At 43.5% G+C, this 25308-nt stretch overlaps 1 protein-coding gene across 2 annotated transcripts; it reads left to right on the forward strand.

Annotated features, from left to right (window-relative positions):
• The first annotated feature begins 598 nt into the window (after positions 1-598).
• Positions 599-24089, forward strand: LOC124115338 (zonadhesin-like). 2 transcript variants are annotated; one of them, XM_046476280.2, is made up of 18 exons: positions 599-664; positions 2409-2468; positions 3243-3290; positions 4208-4234; positions 5212-5250; positions 6335-6630; positions 8657-9242; positions 10074-10112; positions 10889-11133; positions 11748-12064; positions 12648-12937; positions 13703-13902; positions 14830-15031; positions 15337-16178; positions 16293-16551; positions 19383-19630; positions 21585-21904; positions 23953-24089. In XM_046476280.2, exons 1-18 carry the CDS (start codon positions 607-609, stop codon positions 23972-23974), a joined length of 4098 nt encoding a protein of 1365 aa, XP_046332236.2. In that variant the 5' UTR covers positions 599-606; the 3' UTR covers positions 23975-24089. The 2 variants fall into 2 exon arrangements, with proteins under 2 accessions (XP_046332236.2, XP_046332235.2); XM_046476279.2 differs by having other exon boundaries at positions 15337-16551.
• The last annotated feature ends 1219 nt before the right edge of the window (positions 24090-25308 follow it).

The raw sequence follows: 25308 nt of genomic DNA on the forward strand, positions 1-25308 counted from the left end.
TAAGATATGACAAACACGAAACTACATTTTAAGTCGGAATTACAATGGGTGGTAAAACGTCCCTGCGTGTTAGGTAGGGAGAATTTACGTTTCAAGATTTAACATTTGCAATGAAATAATTAAGTTTTCCGATAGACAACTACACAAAATGTATATAATAGATAGGATATTTCAGGTGTCGAGTCAAATATCATGTTTCTCTCATCTCGTGACGGGTGAAAGAAGATATTTTCACTTGTGGCTACGTCTCTCGTGAAAATATCTCCTTTCCCTCGCCATTCGATGAGAGTAACATGATACTAAACTCGACACTTGAAATATCCTCTATCGCTTAATTAACCCGGACATGCGCTGTTTGTTTCCCCTGTATTCTAATATTCGGCAATCGACCGTGTGCAAAACATACAGGAAGTACCTCTGTAGATTAACGATTTCACGAAACTCATTCACTAACACACGCGCAGAACCGCAACGGCTTTGATGTTTCCGACATATGTGACTTGTAATTTCCGGAGTGTACCGATCGGGAGCGGAAAGACCCGATGGAGGGGCGGGGGTATAAAGGGTGTTTTATGAAGTGTGGTGGGAACATCGTCTGCGACCACCATGAGGACTGCGGTGCTGTTTGTTGCTGCCCTGGTGCTTGGCCTGGCTGCCGGAGCCGGTGAGTCCTCATTTGTGTTTGATAATTTCTTATATATAAACAGATGTTTATTCTGATGATAATTATTTACTTTTTAGGAATATTAACTTCTTTAAGGGGCATTTAGAAGTTGGAGTACTAAGTAAGGATACGATATATGGATGAACAATTTCTTTATTATAATTAGGAACGACGTTGCTTGATAACTGTTTTAGAACCTACATTGAAACGTGGGGGCACAGGTGGCCCAGTCGTCTGAGTCGCCGCGATTCGCTGTGCAGAGTTGCGTCCCTTGGGCTCGCCAGATACCTATGATACCTATGATTGGGTTCTAATCCCGGTTCGCCCTGATTATGTTTCTAGGTTTGTCAGCACCATACCCGTGCTCGTGGGTTTCACCGAAGTGGTAAACGTCCGAGGCCTGCATCACTTCGGGCTTTCCTCCCACATTAAGCTGACACGCCGTGATATAAATGTAATACTGTGAAAAGCGGCGTGAAACCCAACTCACTCACTACACCAAAGCGTCGCTCCTGGTTGTAATAAAGAAGTTGTTCATCCATATATCTTATCCTTACTTAGTACTCCAACTTCTAAATGCGTCTCAAAGAAGTTATTTACTTTTTAATGACACACCATAGTTTCAAACCAAGTGATATCATGCCACGTAGTCATTCGTTAGTCAGTTTCGAAATTTACTTTTCAAATGTTTGTTAGATATTGCTGCATTATTTTGGAATGGTATTCATGTTTGAACATATTTCCTTGAAACAAAAATGTATATAGCGGAAAAGTGTTAATTATCAAGAAAATTAAGAGTAAAATATGGGCTCTTCGTACTTCTATCTGAAAATACATTTTTTAAAAAGAAATGTGAATCGATATTTGTTTGAAGTTAGTATTTGTTCATAATATTCATGATAATCTGAAATAAATAATTAATGTCAATATCAAGTCTTGAAAGGCATTTAGAAGTGATACACATAAGGAAGATTATTTATGGATGTCAACTTCTTTATTATGAGGAACGTTTCGGAGTATGTGCTGACTCCTTCATCAGGCGAATGAAGGAGTGAGCATAAACTCCGCAACGGTGTGTTCCTCATAATAAAGAAGTTGACATCTATACAGTTTGGGGGGCACGGTAGGCCCAGTCGTCTAAGGCGCCGCGATTCGCTGTGCAGAGTTGCGTCCCTTGGGCACGCCAGAAACCTATGATTGTGGGTTCGAATCCCGGTTCGCCCCGATTATGTTTCTAGGTTAGTCAGCACCATACCCGTGCTCGTGGGTTTCACCGAAGTGGTAAACGTCTGAGACCTGCATCACTTCGGGCTTTCCTCCAAAAATTAAGCTGACACGCCGCGATATAACTGGAATACTGTTAAAAGTGGCGTTAAACCCAACTCACTCACTCACTCACTCACTATACAGTTTCTTTCCTAATGTCAATATCATAGATAAATAGATATATGTAAGGATGCGATTAAATTATTATCTGTCATTTGTCCCCATCTTTGTTGGACGTGAGAGGTGACCCAATGGATCGGGTGGTCAGGCTCGGTGACTTGGTTTTCTTGGATCGTTGCTCACTATATTGATCAGTGGATTGTTTGATCCAGATTCGATTGTTTTCACATTGCCATAGAGCTGGGATATTGCTGAGTGCGACATTAAACAGCAAACAAATAAACAAACAAACAAACAAACAATAATTGATATGGGCAATTCATCAACTTACTTGATTTTATATTTATTTAACTTTTAGCCGTTGGTAGGAACAAGAGGAAAGTTGACGTGGACGAGCGCCTCCGAACAGCTCTCAAAGGTAACTAGCACTGGACGAGTAATATCATGGTTCTTTGAAATTTGAAAGAACTGGTTTGTATGTATTGGAGAAAACACGCTCACGAGGTTTTGGTAGACAGAGCATGCCCTGGGGAGAGGGAAAAACCAAGGGGGCATGCTCTGTCTACCAAAACCGAGGGAAAGTGTTTTTCATGCTTATAAACCGACAAAAAGAAACTTAAAACAACATTTATCAACATTTTTATGTTTCGAACATACTTTCCATGAACCTTAGGAAACGCGCGTAAAATATCTGTTGCTGGCGTACGGATCTTAAAAAGGACATTCTAAAAACCCTTGAAGCTTATCAACACCTCTGTAGCCTCGTGGTACACTCACTGGGCTACAGATATGAAAGTTGCGAGTTCGATCCTCGGGAATATGAAGAAAACATTTGTCATTTGATTTTATATTTCATTACATGTTACAATCTGAACGGAAGTTATATTAATAAAATCCCAGGGACATTACAACGTCCCTGTTTATGAGATTTAACCCGACTGGAAAGTAAAACATCACAATAGGTTTTAATGTCTATAGAAAGAAGTCTCTTACTTAATAGCGATCCCAATGAATAGGTTTATAAGATGGGTTAAGGTTACAAATCACAATATAATGGCTACATCATGCACTGTACAGTCAAGGGGGTAAAAACCATAGCGTTTGTTTTTTTGAAAATCCAATAACAGACCACAACATCAGTTACAAATATTACTGAAGGCAAATGTGTTGACCTTTATTCTCCCTGTTTCAGTGAACAACGCTGTTTACAATCCATCGGAATTATTTCGAACAAAAAGAGGTATGTAGATTCCACTATGATTATTGGAGGATGGATTATTTTACTTAATGAGCGATGACCAATCTGACCGCACCGCTGCGCCTTTTAATCATGGCAGAAAGGAGACATGTCTTTTCTGTTTTTAAATCTGGAGATGGTTGCATCGTTGAATATTTTTTTAATGTGAAGTTTATACGATATACAGATTTTTCATTGGACAAGAGGTTACCGCGAAATTGACGCTCATTAGTGAATGAATTTGACGTTAATACGTTTTTCACGAGACCGTATTCTTGAAAGGGACGTTGACGTTAATACGTTTTTCACGAGACCGTATTCTTGAAAGGACGTAAACACTGACGGACTACTTCCACATTCCTGGGGAAACCCCTGGGTACAGCTCATATTCGTGACAACTCATATTCGTGACATTCATATTCGTGACAAGTCAAATTCGTGACAAGTCGTATTCGTGACAAGTCATATTCGTGACACGTCATATTCGTGACAAGTCGTATTCGTGACAAGTCATATTCGTGACACGTCATATTCGTGACAAGTCATATTCGTGACAACTCATATTCGTGACAAGTCGCATTCGTGACAAGTCATATTCGTCTAGTCATATTCGTGACAAGTCATATTCGTGACACGTCATATTCGCGACAGCTTATATTCGTGACACGTCATATTCGTGACAACCTTATTCGTGACAAGTCATATTCGTGACAAGCCATATTCGTGACAAGTCATATTCGTGACAACCTTATTCGTGACAACCTTATTCGTGACAACTCATATTCGTGACAACCTTATTCGTGACAAGTCATATTCGTGACAAGCCATATTCGTGACAAGTCATATTCGTTACAACCTTATTCGTGACAAGTCATATTCGTGACAGTTCATATGCAATCTATATCTGTTCATTTTTGCAGCTATCAACGGCCAAGCGAACTCTGAAGGTAAAACATCCAAATTTCTACACGATACCAAATCTGAACGACTTTAAACCGTTATTATATTATGACTACATGACTGTTTCACTGTCAGGAATGACCGACGACAGCCCTGCCACTCTATACAGATTGTCAGTTTTGTCATTAATTGGAACACGTTGGAAACATCTCTTCTTAATGTAAATACTTCTCTCTATGTGTGTCTATCGTTCGCGTTTCTTTTGGGGATGAGTATATATCCGTAGACCTTCCCAATAAAGTTACAAGTAGAAGACGTTTTGGGGTCTACGATTTTGATAGTGAAACCTTTGGTCTGTAGGTCGAAAAAGTAAATAACAAAATGCAATGTACGAGATGTTTTTAATCATCTTAAAGTTTATTTTGGATTGGTGAATAAAAAATTATAGATGTTGTCCTGGGCCCACTTGCACAAAGCGTTCTTAGCGCTAAGACTATTGTAAGCCTATGCTAAAGTATGGGAGTTAAGATCGTCTTAGCGCTAAGATCGCTTTGTGCAAGTGGGCCCTGGTCATGGGTCCTTATAAATATTATGTATTTGAAACCTGATAGAGGTTTGTAGAAACAGTGGCCTTCATAGTGGATTGTGATGACGAGTTATCACTTGAATTGTTTTTATTGTCAAAGCAACTTTTGCCATCGACGGTTGTCGTTTTGATTATATATCTTTTTTAATTTTCGAATTTTAAGGTCCACTGGTACTTAAACCCAACAGGTATAATGTGGGCCTTACAGAGGTCATCTGGAGCATGGGGTGTCCGGATAACCGAGGTCTAGAATTTCGGGGTTTCACGTGTCTGTAATTTAGTTACAGGAGATATTTCCAATTTACTTCTCGATTCATAGCAACATGTGGAACACCGAATATCATCATCTCTAGAAGAATTATTTACAAGGATTTGTTTCGTTTCTTATCACGTGTATGTTTTTGATATAGTGATTTCAACGTCAGTATATTCTTGCAGAAAGAAAGCCATTGGACCTGTTGCTTCGAAAGAAGAGATGTAAGTTCTTAACTAAAAATATACAAAGGAAGAGAATTTATGGATGTCAACTTCTTTATTATGAGGAACACAACGTTTCGGAGTATATGCTTTCTCCTTCATCAGGTGAATGAATGCCATGAGGCAGAGAGCATTTATGTACATGTAAGGACAACAAAATTAATAAGATAACGAAAGGTGGAAACTATCAAAGGGTACAAGCTAACAAAGGAAGCCGACAGATGATTGGCGCTGATAGGTGATTAGCAATAGACAATGGACGCCAACACTTTACAGTAACTAGCGCTGATGGCATTCATTCACCTGATGAAGGAGTAAGCATATACTCCGAAACGTTGTGTTTCAAAGACCTAACGATATACATATATATTGCGATCTTAATATGCACATATAACGTTAAAATATGGTGTTCAACAAAATTGACATTTCCTTGGCTGCTGGAATAAGAAAAGATGATGGTACAATGTAAGAAAAAAGCTTACAATGTTTTACTTGGATACTTTTATGCATGTTTTAATGTACATACGATGTCTCATAAGCCTGTAAAGGCTGGGTGCAATACCGATGATAATTGTTTTTTTTTGTTTTTTTGATGCAGTATGTTTATGTTATTTGCACTCGACATCTTCTTATAAAATATTCTCTCTCTCTCCTAACGATATACACGTAGCTCACAAATACCACGCAATATACACCACTGGTACCTTGAATACATACACCAATAAGGCTAGATACAGCTAAATCAGACACAAGAATATTAAGTGCTGTTCAATACTTTCAAAATATTTATTCGTAAAGGCAGTCATCGACCCTTCACTCCAAGGGCTGTTTAATCCCACCACGTGGCTTACCTTATCATGCTATTGTCACTGTCACTGGGTTTTTCTACACCTAACTAGCAGACTCGATTATATTTACAGACCGCCGTTATATAGCTGGAATATTGCTGAGTGCGGTGTTAAACAACAAACATAAAGAACCATGTGTGTGTGGTAGCTGGTTCTAATGCAGGTAGTACCGAGCACCAGCCAGGGTAACAACAAGTACCATCCTTTAACGTCCTGTTTTTATTGTAAATTGCCAGGGGGACTCTTGGGGAAGATTGGCAGAGGTATTAAGAAAGCTGCACGTAAGGTCGGCTCTGGTGTGAGACACGCTGGCAGGAAGGTGGGCTCTGGTGTGAGACACGCTGCCAGGAAAGTCGGCTCCGTTGCCAGGAGCGCTCACTCCAAGGTCGTTAGTTTCTTCAGAGGCTCCAACAAGCTCCATAAGATCAGGTCAGGAGTCAGGAGTGTCGTCAGCGGAGCCAAATCATTTGCCAGGAAAGTCGGGTCAAAGGTCAAGAGCACCGGCCACAACGTCAGGTCATTTGCTCAGAAGGTAAGAGGGAGAAGAGCATGTTTATGTCGCTGTGGCCATGCCACGCCAACTCTCAGGTGCAACAGTGCCCTATCGTCCAAGATCGCCAACACTCGTTTGCCACAACGTACTAACGTCGTCCCGCTGTAATTTTAGAATGATGGCCTGGTGTGTGTGTGTGTGTGTCGGGTATGTGCATCTTCCCGAGGCAAGAGAGTTAACTGGCTTTAAAAGTCCAGTTTCCACCCTTCTTGAACTAGGCTGGAATTACTGGGTTCGATCGTAGCGGCACCAGTGGCTATTACCAGTTATGTCCCTTCTAAGCCTCTCCTATGGACCAATCAGATTCCACCTCTTGTATCACTTGCGTTTGCTTCGCACAAAATGGTGGCGCCCAGTCAGACGATCTTGATCCATTAACAAGATCTATATTGTGATAAAACGGGTCTTACATCGCGAAGTGCATCAAATCACGTGAGCACCTTGATTAAAAACATGAACAGATTTGGAAAATATCTGCTGACAACGAGTTGGCGATGCATATGCTTTGCAAACCTTGCAATCGACCGAAATCTGCACGACAGATTTCGATTTCGACGCGGGATTTTGATTGGAATATGCATAGACTCGTTAGTCCAGCCAAAATGTAACTCCATAATACCAGCCTAGTTCGGCTAGGGTGGAAACTGGACTTTTGTAGTCAGTTAACTCTCTTGCCTCGGGAAGATGGGTTCGCCCCGATTATGTTTCTAGGTTTGCCAGCACCATGCCCGTGCTCATGTGTGTGTCGGGTATGTGGGAATATCCGGATGTCTTGTGTGTCCCACAGAAATTCTTTAGCTCCTCCGTGGCCTAGTGGTAGAGCGTCCACCCGGAGAGCGGAAGGTCCGGGGTTCGATCCCCGGCCGCGTCATACCAAAAGACGTAAAAAGATGGTATTTGTTGTTACCCTGTCTGGCACTCGACATTAAGGGGCTAAAACAAGGGCTGGTCGGCTCGGAGTCAGTATACTGTGTCTGAGTGGGGTATTCATCTTAAACTGGGGCCTGATATCTCAGTGTGCTAGTACTATTAATCAGCATCGGTCTGGACTAGTACAAGCAGCCATACACACACGTGCATGTACGTCGCTATATAAGTGCACTAATCTTGGACGCGACGTTAAACCAAATTTCACCTCACCCTTTCATAGAGAAAGACAGTATGTCCTTCTGACTGAAAACAGTTATCTAAAAAAATATATGTAAGCATATTAATTTCCTTACGGTTGAAAAAGTAGGTGAGATATAGAGAATCTCACCCTCGTGTCTTTTGATATCAAATATATCAACACGAGTTGATAAAAGTGGAAAAATTCCGAGGCTTGCCTACATTGGTCTGCAAAGCATTGTGATGTAATTTCATTGCAGCGATATCTTCATTGTAGATATCGCTTGATCTAATCCAAGTGATATCTCCTGTGGGAGCCAGTTTTGGATGATAAAATTAAATCAATTAATAATTAGAACAACCGTCCCTTTGTTACTATGAATATTTGCCAGATATATAAACCTTCCCAAATTTGGAACATTTATTTGCACATACCGAGCGGTTTCAACCCGACGTTGTTTATGCAATTAGCTTCAACGTCATGGTACAACTAGCGTATCTAGACGCCCTTTACATGTACAGCTCTATGGCGTGAAGCATTGGACGCTGTTGGGAATGAAATCTGTTGGAATATTGGTAGGCCATGCGTGAAAGTATTACCCTATCTACATGTTGGTTGGTTGGTTTGTTGTTTAACGCCGCACTCAGCAATATTCTAGCTATATGACGGCGGTCTGTAAATAATCGAGTCTGGACCAGACAATCCAGTGATCAATATCATGAGCATCGATCCACGCAACTGGGATCGATGACATGCATCAACCAAGTCAGCGAGCCTGACCACCCGATCCCGTTAGTCACCTTTTACGACAAGCATAGTCGCCTTTTACGGCAAGCATGGATTGCTGAAGATCTATTCTAACCCGGATCCTATCTACATGTCTCCTCTGTTGTACAGGTGGTGTCTCGCGTGAAGAGCGCGGGGAGAGGCATCCATAGCATCGGGAGGAAGATCGGGTCTAAAGCCCACAGCGTCATCCATGCGGGCAGTGTCAGAACAGGCGTAAAGAAGCTCGTCCACGGTGCCGGGTCAGTTGTTAAGAAGGTAGTGTCCGCTAAAATGGGAGAGGTCCGGGGAGCGGTTTCCATTGTCCACAAAGCTCTGTCCAAGACGCACAGTGTTGTCAAAAATGTCGGAGCTGTCGCCGTGAAGGGCGCATCCAAGGTCATCAGCCTCCTCAAACACAGTCACGAGAAGTCTCACGGGAAGTCTCACGGGAGGTCACACGGGAAGACCCATAAGAAGTCTCATGGGAAGTCACGTGGGAAGTCTCACGGGAAGTCCCATAAGAAGTCTCATGGAAAGTCACGCGGGAAGTCTCATAAGAAGTCACATGGGAAGTCTCATAAGAAGTCTCACGGGAAGTCTCGGAAGACGGTACATACTGGTGGTGTAGGATTGGTCGTCCCAGGTTCTAGTGTAAAAGGTAGCTTGACCCCCCCAACACCCAACATCGGAGGCGAGGGAAACGTTGCTGTTGAAGGTATAGTGTAAACCTGGTGATTTGTTCCCCACGCTGTCCCCCACAGACGCATGTGCATATTATTACAAATACCATGCAATATTTTTCATCCAGTGTGTCAGCTAGTATCTCCTATTTGATGAGGACCGCTTTCGTGGTCTAGTGGTAGAGCGTCCGCCCGGAGAGTGGAAGATCCGGGGTTCTATCCCCGGCCGCGTCACACAAAAGACGTAAAAAGATGGCACTTGTTGTTACCCTGTCTGGCGCTCGGCATTAAAGGGCTAAAACAAGGACTGGTCGGCTTGGAGTCAGTATACTGTGTCTGAGTGGGGTATTCATGTTAAACTGCGGCATGATATCTCAGTGTGCTAGCACTATAAATCGGCATCAGTCCGGACCAGTACAAGCAGCCACACACACACACACACGTGCATGCAGGGCGCTATATAAGTGCCATAATCGTGGACGCGACGTTAAACCCCATTTGATCTCACCATATGATGATGCTATGATGTAACAAACATCCACTCCATGGAACCAGGTGTCTATGCTTTGTTCCCGTTATGAGAGACAAAGGTGGGGATACAGACAGAGGTGTCCCATTCTTTTACGTTAAAGAACTACACCTAGAGAAAGTACAGTAAACTACGGTTAAAACGAACTCAAAGGGACTGCTAATTTTAGTTCCTCATAACCGTAGTTCGTTATAAGCATATATACAGCATATATACAGCAATGGCCGGGACCAAAAAATAAATTCGTTACATCCGTCAGTTCGTTATAAGCGTGTTCGTTATAACCGTAGTTTACTGTATTGCTATTGTGACGATGTTGGTGTTCTTGTTGTTCCAGAGCTACCTCAAACAGGAGACGTGGTAGCAGCTGACGAAGGTGAGATTCAAATGTCTCAAAACGAATAAGGAGTGAGTGACTGTGTGAGTGGATGTACTGGTGCTGTGTTTGGGCTGGGTGGATGGTCTTGTGAGTGGTGTGGGTGAGTGGTGTGGGTGGATGATCTGGACGGATGGTCTTGTGAGTGGTGTGGGTGGGTGGTGTGGGTGGATGATCTGGACGGATGGTCTTGTGAGTGGTGTGGGTAAGTGGTGTGGGTGGATGGTCTGGGCGGATGGTCTTATGAGTGGTGTGGTCGGGTGGTGTGGGTTGATGGTCTGGGCGGATGGTCTTGAGAGTGGTGCGGGTGAGTGGTGTGGGTGGATGGTCTGGGTGGATGGTCTTCACGGATGGTCTTGTGAGTGGTGCGGGCGGATGGTCTGGTGGCTGGTGTGGATGGATGGTCTGGGTGGATAGTCTGGGTGGTGGGTATTTTGGGGGGCAGCCGAGCGGGAGAACGAGTGAGTGGAAAAGTACTTATCCGGCTATAGCCCTGCCGAGGTAACCTTGAAAAAGCTCTATGTAAGGAATCGAGCGTATTTTACCCACTCGGAGTCTATCAGGTGAAATTATATATACATGAACTTTAACCATGAAGGGGACAAGCCCATTCTTCACCCGTCGTGATTTTGCGGGAATATTGTCGAAAAACAGAAACAACGCATATGGCGCTTTGCAAGGCAAACCATGATCTTGAAGTATTTTGAAACTCCGTTTTAGTAGCCGTAGCCATGTATGCCCTAGCTGGTTTGTCCAGTACCTTCTGTTTGTCCCAGACTTCTGCCGGTGTAAGGTGAACGGGGACCCTCACTACCGGACGTTCGACGGTCAGATGATTAACTTCATGGGAGAGTGCATGTACACGCTGTCCAAGTCCATTGACCAATCAGACCCTTGCGCTTTCAACGTGGAAATCAAGAACGAGGTCAGAGATGGAAAAACAATGGTTTCATGGGCGAGGCTGATCGACTTCAGCATCTACGGCCTTACTGTCAGATTGGCTCTCAGGAGGAAGGTTTATGTAAGTGAATCACGCTCAGGTACAACTGTGTTGGACTAGATGACCTATTGATCTGAAGCTCGTAATTAGTGGCCTTATCTGTGCCAGGATCTGCTTCTTGTTTGGTCAACTTTCAGTCCGCAAGCACCATGCGGCCTCTGTATGTTTGGATCTTTACGAACATCAAGCTGCTAGTCATGCTGTCACTGAACAACCGTTCAAAATGGCGTTAAACACAACTCAATTCAAATATCAGGGAAGGCATAAACGGTGAAACAACATAACCATACAATGGCAAATGCTAATAATGCATGAGGGTGGTTTTAAAAAAATATATATCTTGCTCAAATTTAAATCAATGAATGTGTGGTTACAACATACATATAAAAACCAGGATGTTGTCTGATCAAAGTTATACACAGTAAACTACGGTTATAACAAACTCAAAGGGACTACTAATTTTAATTCGTTATAACCGTAATTCGTTATAAGCATATATACAGCATAACTACAGCATATAATCGGGACTAAAAAGTTAGTTCGTTATATCCGTTAGTTCGTTATAAGCGTGTTCGTTATAACCGTAGTTTACTGTAGGTCAAAACATACATTTTGCTGCCTCTCTGATTCCACAGGTTAACGGTCTCCGGAAGTACCCGCCATTTATTGGGGCAAACGGCAAGCTGTCAGTCACGATCAACGGCCAGTTTGTTCAGGTCACTACGATGTGCGGGATAGAGGTCGCTTTCGACGGCCTTCACCTTGTAAAGGTCAAGGTCCCAAAGAGATATGCTACGCGCATGACCGGTCTCTGTGGAGACTGTAACGGAATCGAGGACGACTTCCGGTTGAGTAATGGTACAGACGTCAGCACGCTCGACACCAAGTTCTCCCAGATCGGCAACAGCTACCTAGTGTTCGACAACTCCGACAAGCCCGACAACACAGACAAGTAAGTCGGCATTTGGGATAACAAACATATATATGACGTATTTGATGTTGGATTGATTTAATGCCGCTTTGGTAATCCGACGGTGGACACATCGACTGCGTTGTAAAGTAAAAGAGATAACGTTTCTGTAGTAAAGCAATGTGTAATTTGTGACGTTACTTCAGTATTGCAATAATTGATGACGTTACTCAAGTAAAGCAATGTGATGACGTTCCTGCGGTGTGGTAATGTGTAGTTGATGACGTTCCTGCAGCGTGGTAATGTGTAGTTGATGACGTTCCTACAGTGTGGTTATGTGTAGTTCATGACGTACCCGCAGTGTATTAATATGAAGTTCATGACGTACCCATAGTGTATTAGTATGTAGCTCATGACGTACCCACGGTTTATTAATATGAAGTTCATGACGTACCCGCGATGTATTAATATGAAGTTCATGACGTACCCGCAGTGTATTAATATGTAGTTCATGACATACCCACAGTGTATTAATATGTAGTTCATGACGTACCCGCAGTGTATTAATATGTAGTTCATGACGTACCCACAGTGTATTAATATGTAGTTCATGACGTACCTGCAGCTGCCGCGTGGTGGAGCCGGACATCAACTGCGGTGCTGATGTCATCAACCAGCTGGACGCCACGGACAAGTGTGGGATGATCAAGGACAGGAGTGGGCCGTTCGCGGCGTGTATCAACGCCCTCAGCGGGGAGGTCCAGGAGTACTACGAGGCCTGCACATTCGACGCCTGTCTACACAAGGACGATGAGGACGAGATGAAAGGTGCCCTCTGTAAGAGTCTCGAGGCATTCGCTTCCGAGTGTGAGGAGAGCGGTTTCAACGTCAAGTGGAGATCAGCCAATATGTGCCGTAAGGTTACTTCATATATTATTTTATAATGTATTCTTCTACCCGTAAAGATCCGGGGTAGAATAGGTCTTCAGCAACCAATGCTTGCCGTAAAAGGCGACTATGCTTGTCGTTAGAGGCGACTAACGGGATCGGGTGGTCAGGCTCGGTGACTTGGTTGATGCATGTCATCGTATCTCGATGGTGTTATGGTGCTCATGGTGTTAATCACTGGATTGTCTGGTCCAGATTCGATTATTTACAGACCGCCGTCATATAGCTGGAATATTGCTTAGTGCGGCATTAAACAGCAAACAAACAAAACAAACTAAATATTATCTTCATTCATAAAAGGTATTGTGATTTAACTCTGCGACAGCTCTAACTCTATACAGTTGACATTACCGTGTTTAGTCGCTTTTGATTCGATGCACAATGTAGATATTCCTGATTTTGATCTTGATGAATACCCTTTTCGATAGCAGGCTGAATTCAGCCAGTCTCACGTCACAGAACTGACGTCATATTGCACACAATGTCATCAGACCTACAATTTCGTCGGCAGGGCGTTTTCGTTTCAAAACTTGACGTCATATAACGTTAATGTGACGATGAGAAACTCGTAAATAGATCCTCGTAAATAATTTGTTCAAATACATCGTTCATGGATCCTTTCACAGCTTCACGCCCAACCAAACCCAATCGTGATTCTGCCAGTTTAAATGGCCCCTCTCTTGTATACGGCCCTTTTCTACTTTATTAAACAAACACTAATTTTTTATGTAGCCATGGACTGTGGAGCCAACAGCTTCTATAATCCTGAAATAACCGGATGTCGTCAACAATGTGGAGCCTCGCTTTCGTCTGCACTATGTGACCTTGACCCAAGGGAAGGTTGTGAATGCGCGGCGGGATACATACTGAGCGGAGAAGAATGCGTCAAGCAGGAAGACTGTGGCTGTGTCGAAACCAGAGACTATTTCCCTGTACGTAATCTATCATAATTTCTCACAGAGATTTTATATTCAGCTAGGGCGGTCGGGTAGCCCAGTGGTTAAAGCGTTCGCTCGTCACGCCGAAGACCCGGGTTCGATTCCCGACATGGGTACAATGTGTGAAGCCCATTTCTGGTGTCCCCCGCCGTGATATTGCTGGAATATTGCTAAAAGCGGCGTAAAACCAAACTCACTCACTCACTCACTCATTATATTCAGCTTACAATTGCTTATGAGTATGTAGTTCTAAAAAAATACCTTTTCACGTGTTGGCCATAGTTCGTTGTCATTCATGTTGTCATGTCATATATTTATAGATATAAGAGAGTAGAGGTGTCATTTTATTGAAAAAAAGTTCCAGACCTCTTGGTATCCTAAGCGATAACGAGGGAAATGCTTGAGCCTCACATGGGTTTGCCGTCAGTGTGATAACGTGGCATTTAGAAGGTGCTTCAGTAGAAGCAATGAATTCAGACATGACTTACAGATTTGAGATGGTCGTTTTTTCAAGCGTTTGAAGAACTTGCTTGAAAAAGGTTCCAGCACCTGTACCGACTCGTCGCTTTAAAAGTGAGTGAGTGGTAATATTCAAGCAATATCACGGCGGGGGACACCAGAAATGGGCTTCACACATTGTACCCTTGTCGGGAATCGAACCCGGGTCTTCGGCGTGACGAGCGAACGCTTTAACCACTAGGCTATACCACCGCCCCCGCTTTAAAAGAATGAAGAAGTTGATAGCCATGCCAACATGTCTTCATTCAGTGCGATAGACCACGGTGTTGAATCACTAAAGAAACATCGTCACGATATGGCTGAAATACTGCCGATGTGACGTTAAATATTAACTCACTCACTCGCTCACTCACTCACTAAAGAAACAAGTAGTAGAACCTCCTTTATCTTATTGTCCTGTAGATCGGCACGAAGTTGTCTGCCGACGACTGCAGCACAGTGAGGGAGTGCAAGAAGGTCAGTGGTCTTCCCGTCTTTGTCGACGTCGTGGTGGGACAGAAGTGCGCATCTAACGCCATGTGTGGTCTGTTTGAAGGAGAGAGGAAATGCGCATGCTTCAATGGTTTCAGCGGTGATGGCGTCACCTCCTGTGTCTCACTACAGTGTAAGCCACTAAGTGCCAAATAGTTCATGTTCATATATGTATTCATTTACAGGCAGATAACCACTATTGACCAGCCGTTACTTTAATATAATCATACCACTACGTAAAAATATCCTTCGAAAGAGAGAATAAGGATAACTGTGTCTGTCGAATTGTGTCCTCATTTATTTAAATTCGTCTTGTTTTGCAATTTACCAGAACTCGGAAGCAGTAAATATCAAAGCCAATCTGGTACCGGAACCGAGAACGGTATTTTGAGTAAAAAAATTATTGGCATGTGGATCCATAATCTTGTTTGTTTGCAGTCCCCGAGGTGCCCCCGGAACTAAAGCCGGCAGTGGTGGATCCCCCTAAGGTTGACGTAGAAGATGAGATCATCCCTGAAAACGTTGTAGAGCTTGTCCCAGAAGAACCAGTAGAACCGGAAGAGCCGGCAGAAGAGCCTACAGAGCCAGAACTCCAGGTAGACCCAGAAGTTCCAGTGCAGGAAGTCGAACTGGAACCCGAAGCTGTGCCAGCTGATCCACAACTAGAGGTCGACCCTGTTCAGCCAGAAGCCCCTGCTCAGCAAGTCGAAGAGGAAACACAAGTGATCCCTGAGCCCGTTGAAGTTCCTAAGCCAGAAACCAAGCCAGCTGAACCCATATTTGAGACAGGAGAGAACGTGGTAGACGAGCCGGTTGCTGTCCCTGAGGTAGCGTTGGTGTCCCAAGTACCAGTCCTTCCTCCCGAGCCCCAAGAAGAAGTTGTTGAAGAAGTGCCTGTGATCAAGGAGGTTCCAGTTAAAGTTCCACAGCCACCTCTTGTGGAAGAGAAGCCAGTCGTCAAGGAGGTACCAGTCACTGTAGATGGTGTTGTTGAAGAAGTGCCTGTTGTACAAGAAGTTCCAGTTGAGGTACCCCAGGATCCCATCGTCGAGGAGGTTCCTGTTGTGGAGGAGGTGGAGCAGGTTGTTAATGTTCCAGCTGTCAAATCTGTAGAACCAGCTCTAGCTCCCGAGCCTGAATCTGTAGAGGAGGTGCCCGTTGACAAATTGGTTCCTCAGGTCCCAGAAGCTCCTGAGCCACCGAGACGTATTGAAATACCAACAGTCGCCCCTGAAACAGCCGCGCCAGAAACAAAGGCGCCAATAGCTGTGGTATCAGAGGTCCCTGCTCTTCCAGAAACCGCACCTGAAGAGGTTCCAGTAGCTGTTGTATCAGAAGTCCCAGCTCTTCCAGAAACCGCACCTGAAGAGGTTCCGGTAGCTGTGGTATCAGAGGTCCCAGCTCTTCCAGAAACCGCACCTGAAGAGGTTCCAGTAGCTGTGGTATCAGAGGTCCCAGCTCTTCCAGAAGAAACCGCACCTGAAGAGGTTCCAGTAGCTGTGGTATCAGAGGTCCCAGCTCTTCCAGAAGCCACACCTGAAGAGGTTCCAGTAGCTGTGGTATCAGAGGTCCCAGCTCTTCCAGAAGAAGCCGCACCAGAAGAGGTCCCAGTATCGGAGTCCAGCCCAGAGCCGGAACCAGTCAAAGTTCAAGGTAGGTTATTACCTCGTCCGACTTGACATTTTATATTTTGATGGTTTGGATGATTAATATATAAATCGAGGGACAAAAGAAACGTCTCAGTGGTTGGTTTTCTCATATCTTTGATTTTTAATAGAAAAATATCGATTATCGTGAAGTCAGCAATATTATATCTCAAACAATTAACTGTACTGCCTCACACTCAACACTCAAACAATAAACTGTACTGCCTCACACTCAGCACTCAAACAATAAACTGTACTGCCTCACACTCAGCACTCAAACAATTAACTGTACTGCCTCACACTCAGCACTCAAACAATTGACTGTACTGCCTCACACTCAGCACTCAAACATTAACTGTACTGCCTCACACTCAGCACTCAAACAATTAACTGTACTGCCTCACACTCAGCACTCAAACAATTAATTGTACTGCCTCACACTCAGCACTCAAACAATTAACTGTACTGCCTCACACTCAGCACTCAAACAATTAACTGTACTGCCTCACACTCAGCACTCAAACAATTAACTGTACTGCCTCACACTCAGCACTCAAACAATTAACTGTACTGCCTCACACTCAGCACTCAAACAATTAACTGTACTGCCTCACACTCAGCACTCAAACAATTATCTGTACTGCCTCACACTCAGCACTCAAACAATTATCTGTACTGCCTCACACTCAGCACTCAAACAGTTAACTGTACTGCCTCACACTCAGCACTCAAACAATTAACTGTACTGCCTCACACTCAGCACTCAAACAATTATCTGTACTGCCTCACACTCAGCACTCAAACAATTATCTGTACTGCCTCACACTCAGCACTCAAACAATTACCTGTACTGCCTCACACTCAGCACTCAAACAATTAACTGTACTGCCTCAGACTCAGCACTCAAACAATTAACTGTACTGCCTCACACTCAGCACTCAAACAATTAACTGTACTGCCTCACACTTAGCATTCAAACAATTAACTGTACTGCCTCACACTCAGCACTCAAACAATTAACTGCACTGCCTCACACTCAGCACTCAAACGATAAACTGTACTGCCTCACACTCAGCACTCAAACAATTAACTGTACTGCCTCACACTCAGCACTCAAACAATTAACTGTACTGCCTCACACTCAGCACTCAAACAATTAACTGCACTGCCTCACACTCAGCACTCAAACAATTAACTGTACTGCCTCGCACTCAGCACTCAAAGAATACTCCAACATGGTTGTAAGTTTTGATAAAAAAATTGATTTAAGAGAGTTTAAAAAAAATTCCATTATACACAACTGATGAGTGGTGTCTTAGATACCTTAATTTGGCAGTTTTCTTTTTTCGGAACAAATTTACAACATTTCAGACATGGTAAGGGCCATGTGGTTACAAATTCATTTCTTACTCCAGTCTTCATTGAACCAATTTCCTTTCACACACAATTACCCAGCCACATATTGCTTTTTACAAACTGTTGCAGGAATGAATGATGGCAAAATAGACAGAATCATATTTAACAACAGTTCTTTCAATTCTCAATTACATAAATAAGACAGTTTCAGCTGCCCTCAGTTTACTGATGCGGACTGGGGGAACAATCTTACACCTCAAATCCCCATTACCTTTTAACAGCAGTACATTTCTATTTGGGAATAAAGATAAAGGTGGCACTTCTTCTTTAACTCGTGTTACGACCCAAATATTGTTTGGTTGTAACAAGAGCTTAAAATTGAAATTTAGGAAAAGGAGTTTTTTTATCTTCTGCTAAATAGCAATAAGATGCTTAAAACATGGTCTCAGACTCCTTCGCCCTCCGGTTGAAGGTGAGCTGAGGTAAAAAGGGGTTTAACCTCGCGTCCAAGATTATTGCACTTATATAGCGACGTGCATGGACGTGTGTGTGTGGCTGCTTGTACTAGTCCAGACTGATGCCGATTTATAGTGCTATCACACTGAGATGCCATGCCGCAGTTTAACATGGATACTCCACTCAGACACAGTATACCGACTCTGAGCCGACGAGTCCTTGTTTTAGCCCCTTAATGCCGAGCGCCAGACAGGGTAACAACAAGTACCATCCTTAACGTCTTTTGGTATGACGCGGCCGGGGATCGAACCCCGGACCTTCTGCTCTCCGGGCGGACGCTCTACCACTAGACCACGGAGGCGGTCTCTCCGGTTGAAAGTAACAGTACATTGATATAGTGAAAAGAGTATATTCCAGATACAGTATGCAGTGAGAAAAGTTAAGGCATTTTATATATCAACGTATCATAAATTTTTAAAGAATTGTCGTTTCATAAACAGGTTGTACTAACCCAATAATAATAACGGTGAATACTGGTATATATTTTAGTGAAGAAAATTAAGCTTATAGGCACATTCAGGAACTCATGTCTGAGTAGTTTATGTCTGCCTCTTGAAGGATCGTGGAGAAACTGCTTAGAAGATATAGCTTCAAAACGTGACAGCACAACAGCATATTTTCGTTTACTACCGTTCTTGATGAGTGAGTGAGTGAGTTGGGTTTAACGCCGCTTTTAACATTATTCCAGTCATATCACGGCGTGTCAGCTTAATGTGGGGGGAAAGCCTGAAGTGATGCAGGTCTCAGACGTTTACCACTTCGGTGAAACCCACGAGCACGGGTATGGTGCTGACAAACCTAGAAACATAATCGGGGCGAACCGGGATTCGAACCCACAATCATAGGTTTCTGGCGTGCCCAAGGGACGCAACTCTGCACAGCGAATCGCGGCGCCTTAGACGACTGGGCCACCCGTGCCCCCCTCTTGATGAGTATTATGCCTTTACATGCCTGTGTCGTCCCCAGCTCCCTGTTCGTGCATGGCCAAGGGCGACCCCCACTACACGACGTTTGACGGTGCTCACCTGTCCCTGTCTGAGGACTGCAAGTATGTCATGGCGGAGGTCAAGGACGCGCCAGGATGTAACGTGAGAGTTGAGGTGAAGAACGAGAAGAGGCCAAGGTCAAAGTTCCCTGAACGTGCTTTCACGAGACTCGTTGATGTGAAGCTTGGAGAAGACAGGATCAGACTCGGGAACGGGAAGCGTATCCTGGTGGGTAGCGAGAACAGGATGTTCCATGTTCTGTATTTCATGTTCTCTGTTCTGTGTTGTTTTCTACGTTTAATGTTTTGTTTTATGTTTTGTGTTCCATGTTATATTTTCTTTATTCCTTGTTCTGTGTTCTATTTTCTGTGTTCTATGTTCTGTGCTATGTGTTCTACAGCGTTAGAAATTAGCACTGGTACTGTAATCCTAGCTAAACTGCCCAATAGTTAAGGTATGATAAGAACTAGTAGAAATTTGCCATTACCAAGGGTTTTGTTATGAGTGAGTGAGTGAGTATGGTTTTACGCCGCTTTTAGCAATATTCCAGCAATATCACGGCTTCACACATTGTACCCATGTCGGTAATCGAACCCGGGTCTTCGGCGTGACGAGCGAACGTTTTAACCACTAGGCTACCCGACCGCCCCCTTTATGTTATGATTATGAGGACCAGTGGACTTAAATGGTTAGTTTCTACTGATGTTCTATGTGCTATGGTGAAGAAACATAGGTTAAGGGAGCGACCACTTCATATATCGTTCCAATAATTTCGCAAAAAAGGGGATTTCCTCACGTTTTACACACAGTAGATCGTTCACTGGACATGCTAGAAGTTCTGTAGTTCGTTTTTCACTCATCCCGGTATTTCTTCATCTACAAGGGGCACGGGTGGCCTGGTCGTCTCAGGCGCCGCGATTCACTGTCCCTTGGGTACGCCAGAAACCTATGATTCTGGGTTCGAATCCCGGTTCGCCCTGATTATTTTTCTAGGTTTGTCAGCACCGTACCGGTGCTCGTGGGTTTCATCGAAGTGGTAAATGTCTGGGACCTGCATCACTTCGGACTTTCCTCCCACATTAAGCTGGCACTCGTGATATAACTTGAATACTGTTAAAAGCGGCGTTAAACCCAACTCACTCACTCACTCTTCATCTACACTACTCTGTTCTTGATTCATCTCTAAGGTGCGCTGGACGTACCCGTTACATTGAGTTTTCACTTATTTGTTCACTGTTTAAGACCTTAGCGGCGGTAGTCGAAAATAAATGTGAAATAACGTTTCTATAAGTAATTATATTTGTGTAAAGGTAAAGTGATTATCCGTTCTAAATTGACAAATAATTTGGTGTATAAACATAACACACGTTTAGACACTGACTTGTACACCACCACCACACCCCACCCCACAAGCACCCCCTCCCCACCCCCACCCTACTGTGTTAGGGTAGGTCCCCAGCCCTCACGCTTGTCGTAAGCGGATCGAATGGTCACAGTGTGTGGCCAAGTTGATTGTTTATCATTGCAGCCCATTGAGTACTACTCATCCTATCAACCGTTTGTATATCCGGCTCAGACGCCCATGTTTTGGAGCCTTCTCAGTAGGTGACTGTGACGTAAAACAACAACAATAGCAACAATAATAATAGGTCCATTTCTTAGACGCTGTTTTCCATCCACTATGTGGTTGCTCGAAGCGCACACGAGCGGTTGTGACAGTTAAAAGTATTTATTGAAATTATATGTCTTAAGTTTGGCTTTGAAAAAAGAAAGGGGTTGAGAATTTTCTATTTCAATCGGGTTTTCAATACAGCAGCTATCGGACCGCTTTCATTTTCATTTTCATCTTCATCTTCATCTTCATCTTCATCTTCATTTTCATCTTCATCTTCATTTTCATCTTCATCTTCATCTTCATTTTCATCTTCATCTTCATCTTCATCTTCATTTTCATCTTCATCTTCATTTTCATCTTCATCTTCATTTTCATCTTCATCTTCATCTTCATCTTCATTTTCATCTTCATCTTCATCTTCATCTTCATTTTCATTTTCATCTTCATCTTCATTTTCATCTTCATCTTCATCTTCATTTTCATCTTCATCTTCATTTTCATTTTCATCTTCATCTTCATCTTCATCTTCATTTTCATCTTCATCTTCATCTTCATTTTCATTTTCAGGTAAACGGAGCAAGTGTTGATGTTGGTCTGAGTAGCGATGGCTTCAACATCACGAAGGACGGTTTCTACAACGTTGTCACCACATCTTGCAACATCGTCGTCAAGTTTGATGGCGACTATATAGCCAGGGTCATTGTCCCTGCGACCTTCAAAACCCAACTCAGCGGTCTCTGTGGCAACTGTGACGGCAGTGAGTCCGACGACCTCACTGTCAACGGTCGCAGCATCGACAGCTATGACAACAGGAAGGAAGGGTTGCTCGCTCTCGTCAGCCAGTTCATTGTTAGGGATGACTCCGATAAACCCAGCACAAACCCTGTGTTAGTATTTCACAGTATATTTGTTGTATAATCTCATTAAAATCAATCTTAATTCTCGCTTCCGCTTAACAAAGATCTGAGGACATCCCATTACGGGTCACGTCAGAACGACCTTTCATAAAACCAATCAGACCGTCGCTTACCAGATCCACAAAGTGACAGTCGAAATGTGTTTTTAATCATGCAACCTCGAAATATTTAACAGAGGGTATTCCGAACCACTGTTATGGGTTTTATGAGTATATCCAAACATTCTAGGCCATCTATAAGCCATTCCAGAATGTTGTTTGGTCAGTTATAACTTTTGTAATCGAGACTACGTCAAAATATGTTTCGAAGCGTTGTCGTAGTGTCGTAAAGCTCGAGAAAGCTGCCTTCTGATTGGCTAATGTCGATTTCTTGACAGTCATTTCATTGGTCGCTCAATGTTCGCGAAAGGTCGTTCTGACGTGACCCGTAAAGGGATGTCCTCAGATCTTTGGTTAGCGGTAAGGTCTGATTTTAATGAGATTGATTTGTTGTGATACGTGTGATTGAGTCCATACGTGGATGTGGGTGACGCTGCTTTAACCATCATCTCAGTTTTATCTCGGCGTGTCAGTTGAATCTGAGAGGAAAGCCAGAAGTGAAACCAACAAGCAGTGAAACATAATCGGGAAGAATAAGGAATACGACCTCACGATCATAGCTCCTGGCACGCCTAAGGGGCGCAAATCTGCACAATGAATAGTGGCGCCATAGACGACCGAGATATAAGTGCCAAGCGAGTTAGTAAAATTCACACCAAACATTTGTTTTCACGAGTTTACAATATATCTTGAAGCAATGTAAATTGTGACGTAATGCAGACACATTTCGTGACGGTAGTGTGGGCTTCTCTAAACTGTTTTCTGATAGGAAACACTTTTACTTTTTTTAAATGGTAGAAAGTGTAGTGATTATCACATTCGTGTGTGTGTCCTACTTATTTCAGTTAGAAGTATGTGTCAAAAGTTCTGAGATTCGTTTCGAAAAATCAGTACCACATGGAGTCTCGTGTAGTTCTCCTCATCAGTGAATCATTCGTCAATGCATCTATTGGTAATTTTGCTTTAACTAGATAAGAGATTTCATTGTGTTTTGACAACCATGATAACTGTAACTCTACTTTTCATTAACTAAACAGCGCTGTCAGCGCCACTACATAGATGAGTGAGTGAGTGAGTACGGGTTTACGCCGCTATTAGCAATATTCCAGCAATATCACGGCAGGGGACACCAGAAATGGGCTTCACACATGGTACCCATGTCGGGAATCGAACCCGGGTCTTCGGCGTGACGAGCGAACGCTTTAACCACTGGGCTACCCGACCGCCCCTACTACATAGATGAACACGTTTGACATGTTTGACTAGAGAGAGTGAGTATGGTTTTAGGCCGCTTGTAGCTAACGTTTAGCGATATCCTGCGGGGAACACGAATGGGTTTCACACCTTGTACCCATGTGGGGAGTCGAACCCGGGCCTTTTACCACTCGGCTACCCCGCCGCTCCCTGATTGAAATGGAACCACATGGGGGATGTTATACTGAAGGATTCGGAGAGAACCAGGCACTCACACAAATATAGAAATGCTAAACGTAAGATCCGGGTCTTCAGCAACCCATGCTTGTCGTAACAGGCGACTATGCCTGTCGTAAGCGGCGACTAACGGGATCGGGTGGTCAGGCTCGGTGACTGGTCGATGCATGTCATCGATCCCAATTGCGATCGATGCTCATAAAGTCAGTCTCTGGATTGTCTGGTCCAGACTCGATTATTTACAAACCGCCGTCATGTAGCTGGAATATTGCTGAGTGCGTCGTTAAACAACAGAGACAATAACAAACAAACATCGATGCTCATGATGCCAATCACTGGATTGTCTGGTCCAAACTCGATTATTTACAGACATCCGTCATGTACCTGGAATATTTTTTAACAACCAACATATGATATTATACCACGCCTAGTGGTCTGGAATATTACCGTTAGCTACAAGTTCTCATCTCAATACCTCCATTGTTTCAGATGCCAGACACGCACTGTCTAAGAAGAAGCTTGAGATGCGACACTGTTCTGCGGCGCCCGCATCAGCAACTGTCTACCATTATCATGTACACTATACCAGATGTACTCGTCTCAATAAATCATATATGTTGCATGAAGACTGAAGTTTGTTATACATAAATAACATCATAATAGCAGTGAGTGGGTGAGTTTGGTTTAACGCGACTTCGAACAGAATTAAGTTCCATCACGGCGTTTTAGATTACGCCCGTAGTGAAGGAGGGTTTAGGCTTTTACAGAGTCGGTGAAACAACGAGCACGGGTACGGTGCTGACAAACACGTGATAACCTGGGATTCGAACTCACGATCGTTGGATCCTGCTACACGCATGAGACTCAACTCTGCACAACGAACAGTGATGCCTGGCCACTGGCGACCGTTCGCCTTTATGATGATGATGATGATAATGATGGTGGTGGTGATGATGATGATGGTGATGATGATGATGATGGGAATGATGATGATGATGATGGTGGTGATGGTGATGCTGCTGCTGCTGATCATCATCATAATGATGATGATGCGGATGATGATGATGATGGTGATGCTGATGCTGATGATCATCATCATAATGATGATGATGATGATGATGGTGATGATGATGATGGGAATGATGATGATGGTGATGATGGGGATGGTGATGATGCGGATGATGATGATGATGGTGATGATGATTATGGGGATGATGCGGATGATGATGATGATGCGGATGATGATGATGGTGATGATGATGATGGGGATGATGATGATGGTGATGATGCGGATGATGATGGTGATGATGGGGATGGTGATGATGATGATGATGATGGGGATGATGATGATGATGATGATGGGGATGATGATGATGATGATGATGATGATGATGATGGGGATGATGATGATGATGATGATGGGGATGATGATGATGATGATGATGCGGATGATGATGATGGTGATGATGCGGATAATGATGGTGATGATGCGGATGATGGAGATGATGATGGTGGTGACGATGATGATGGGGATGATGATGATGCTGATGCTGATGCTGCTGCTGCTGCTGATGATGATGATGATGATGATGATGATGATGATGATGATGATGATGACGACGACGACGATGACGATGACGACGATGATGATGATGATGATGATGGGGATGATGCGGATGATGATGATGGTGATGATGGTGGTCGTAAATGTTTAGTTCCATGTACATTTCCAGCTCATACAGGACCCTTATTCTAGGTGATTCAGCAAACACGCACGTTTACACTGAGCATCATCATAGCTGGATGTATGTGTTTCGCAAGACAACAGCAGTCAATCCTACATCA

Source organism: Haliotis rufescens, unplaced genomic scaffold (assembly GCF_023055435.1).
Source record: "Haliotis rufescens isolate VD_foot unplaced genomic scaffold, xgHalRufe1.0.p SCAF_34, whole genome shotgun sequence".
NCBI lineage: Eukaryota > Metazoa > Mollusca > Gastropoda > Lepetellida > Haliotidae > Haliotis > Haliotis rufescens.

Excerpts from the sequence above, each read along its gene's own strand:
- LOC124115338 (XM_046476279.2), top strand. The coding sequence starts at position 607 with ATGAGGACTGCGGTGCTGTTTGTTGCTGCCCTGGTGCTTGGCCTGGCT. Across the intron at positions 665-2,408 it reads TGGCCTGGCTGCCGGAGCCG|CCGTTGGTAGGAACAAGAGG; the intron begins GTGAGTCCTCAT and ends TTTAACTTTTAG. Across the intron at positions 16,552-19,382 it reads GGAACCAGTCAAAGTTCAAG|CTCCCTGTTCGTGCATGGCC; the intron begins GTAGGTTATTAC and ends TGTCGTCCCCAG.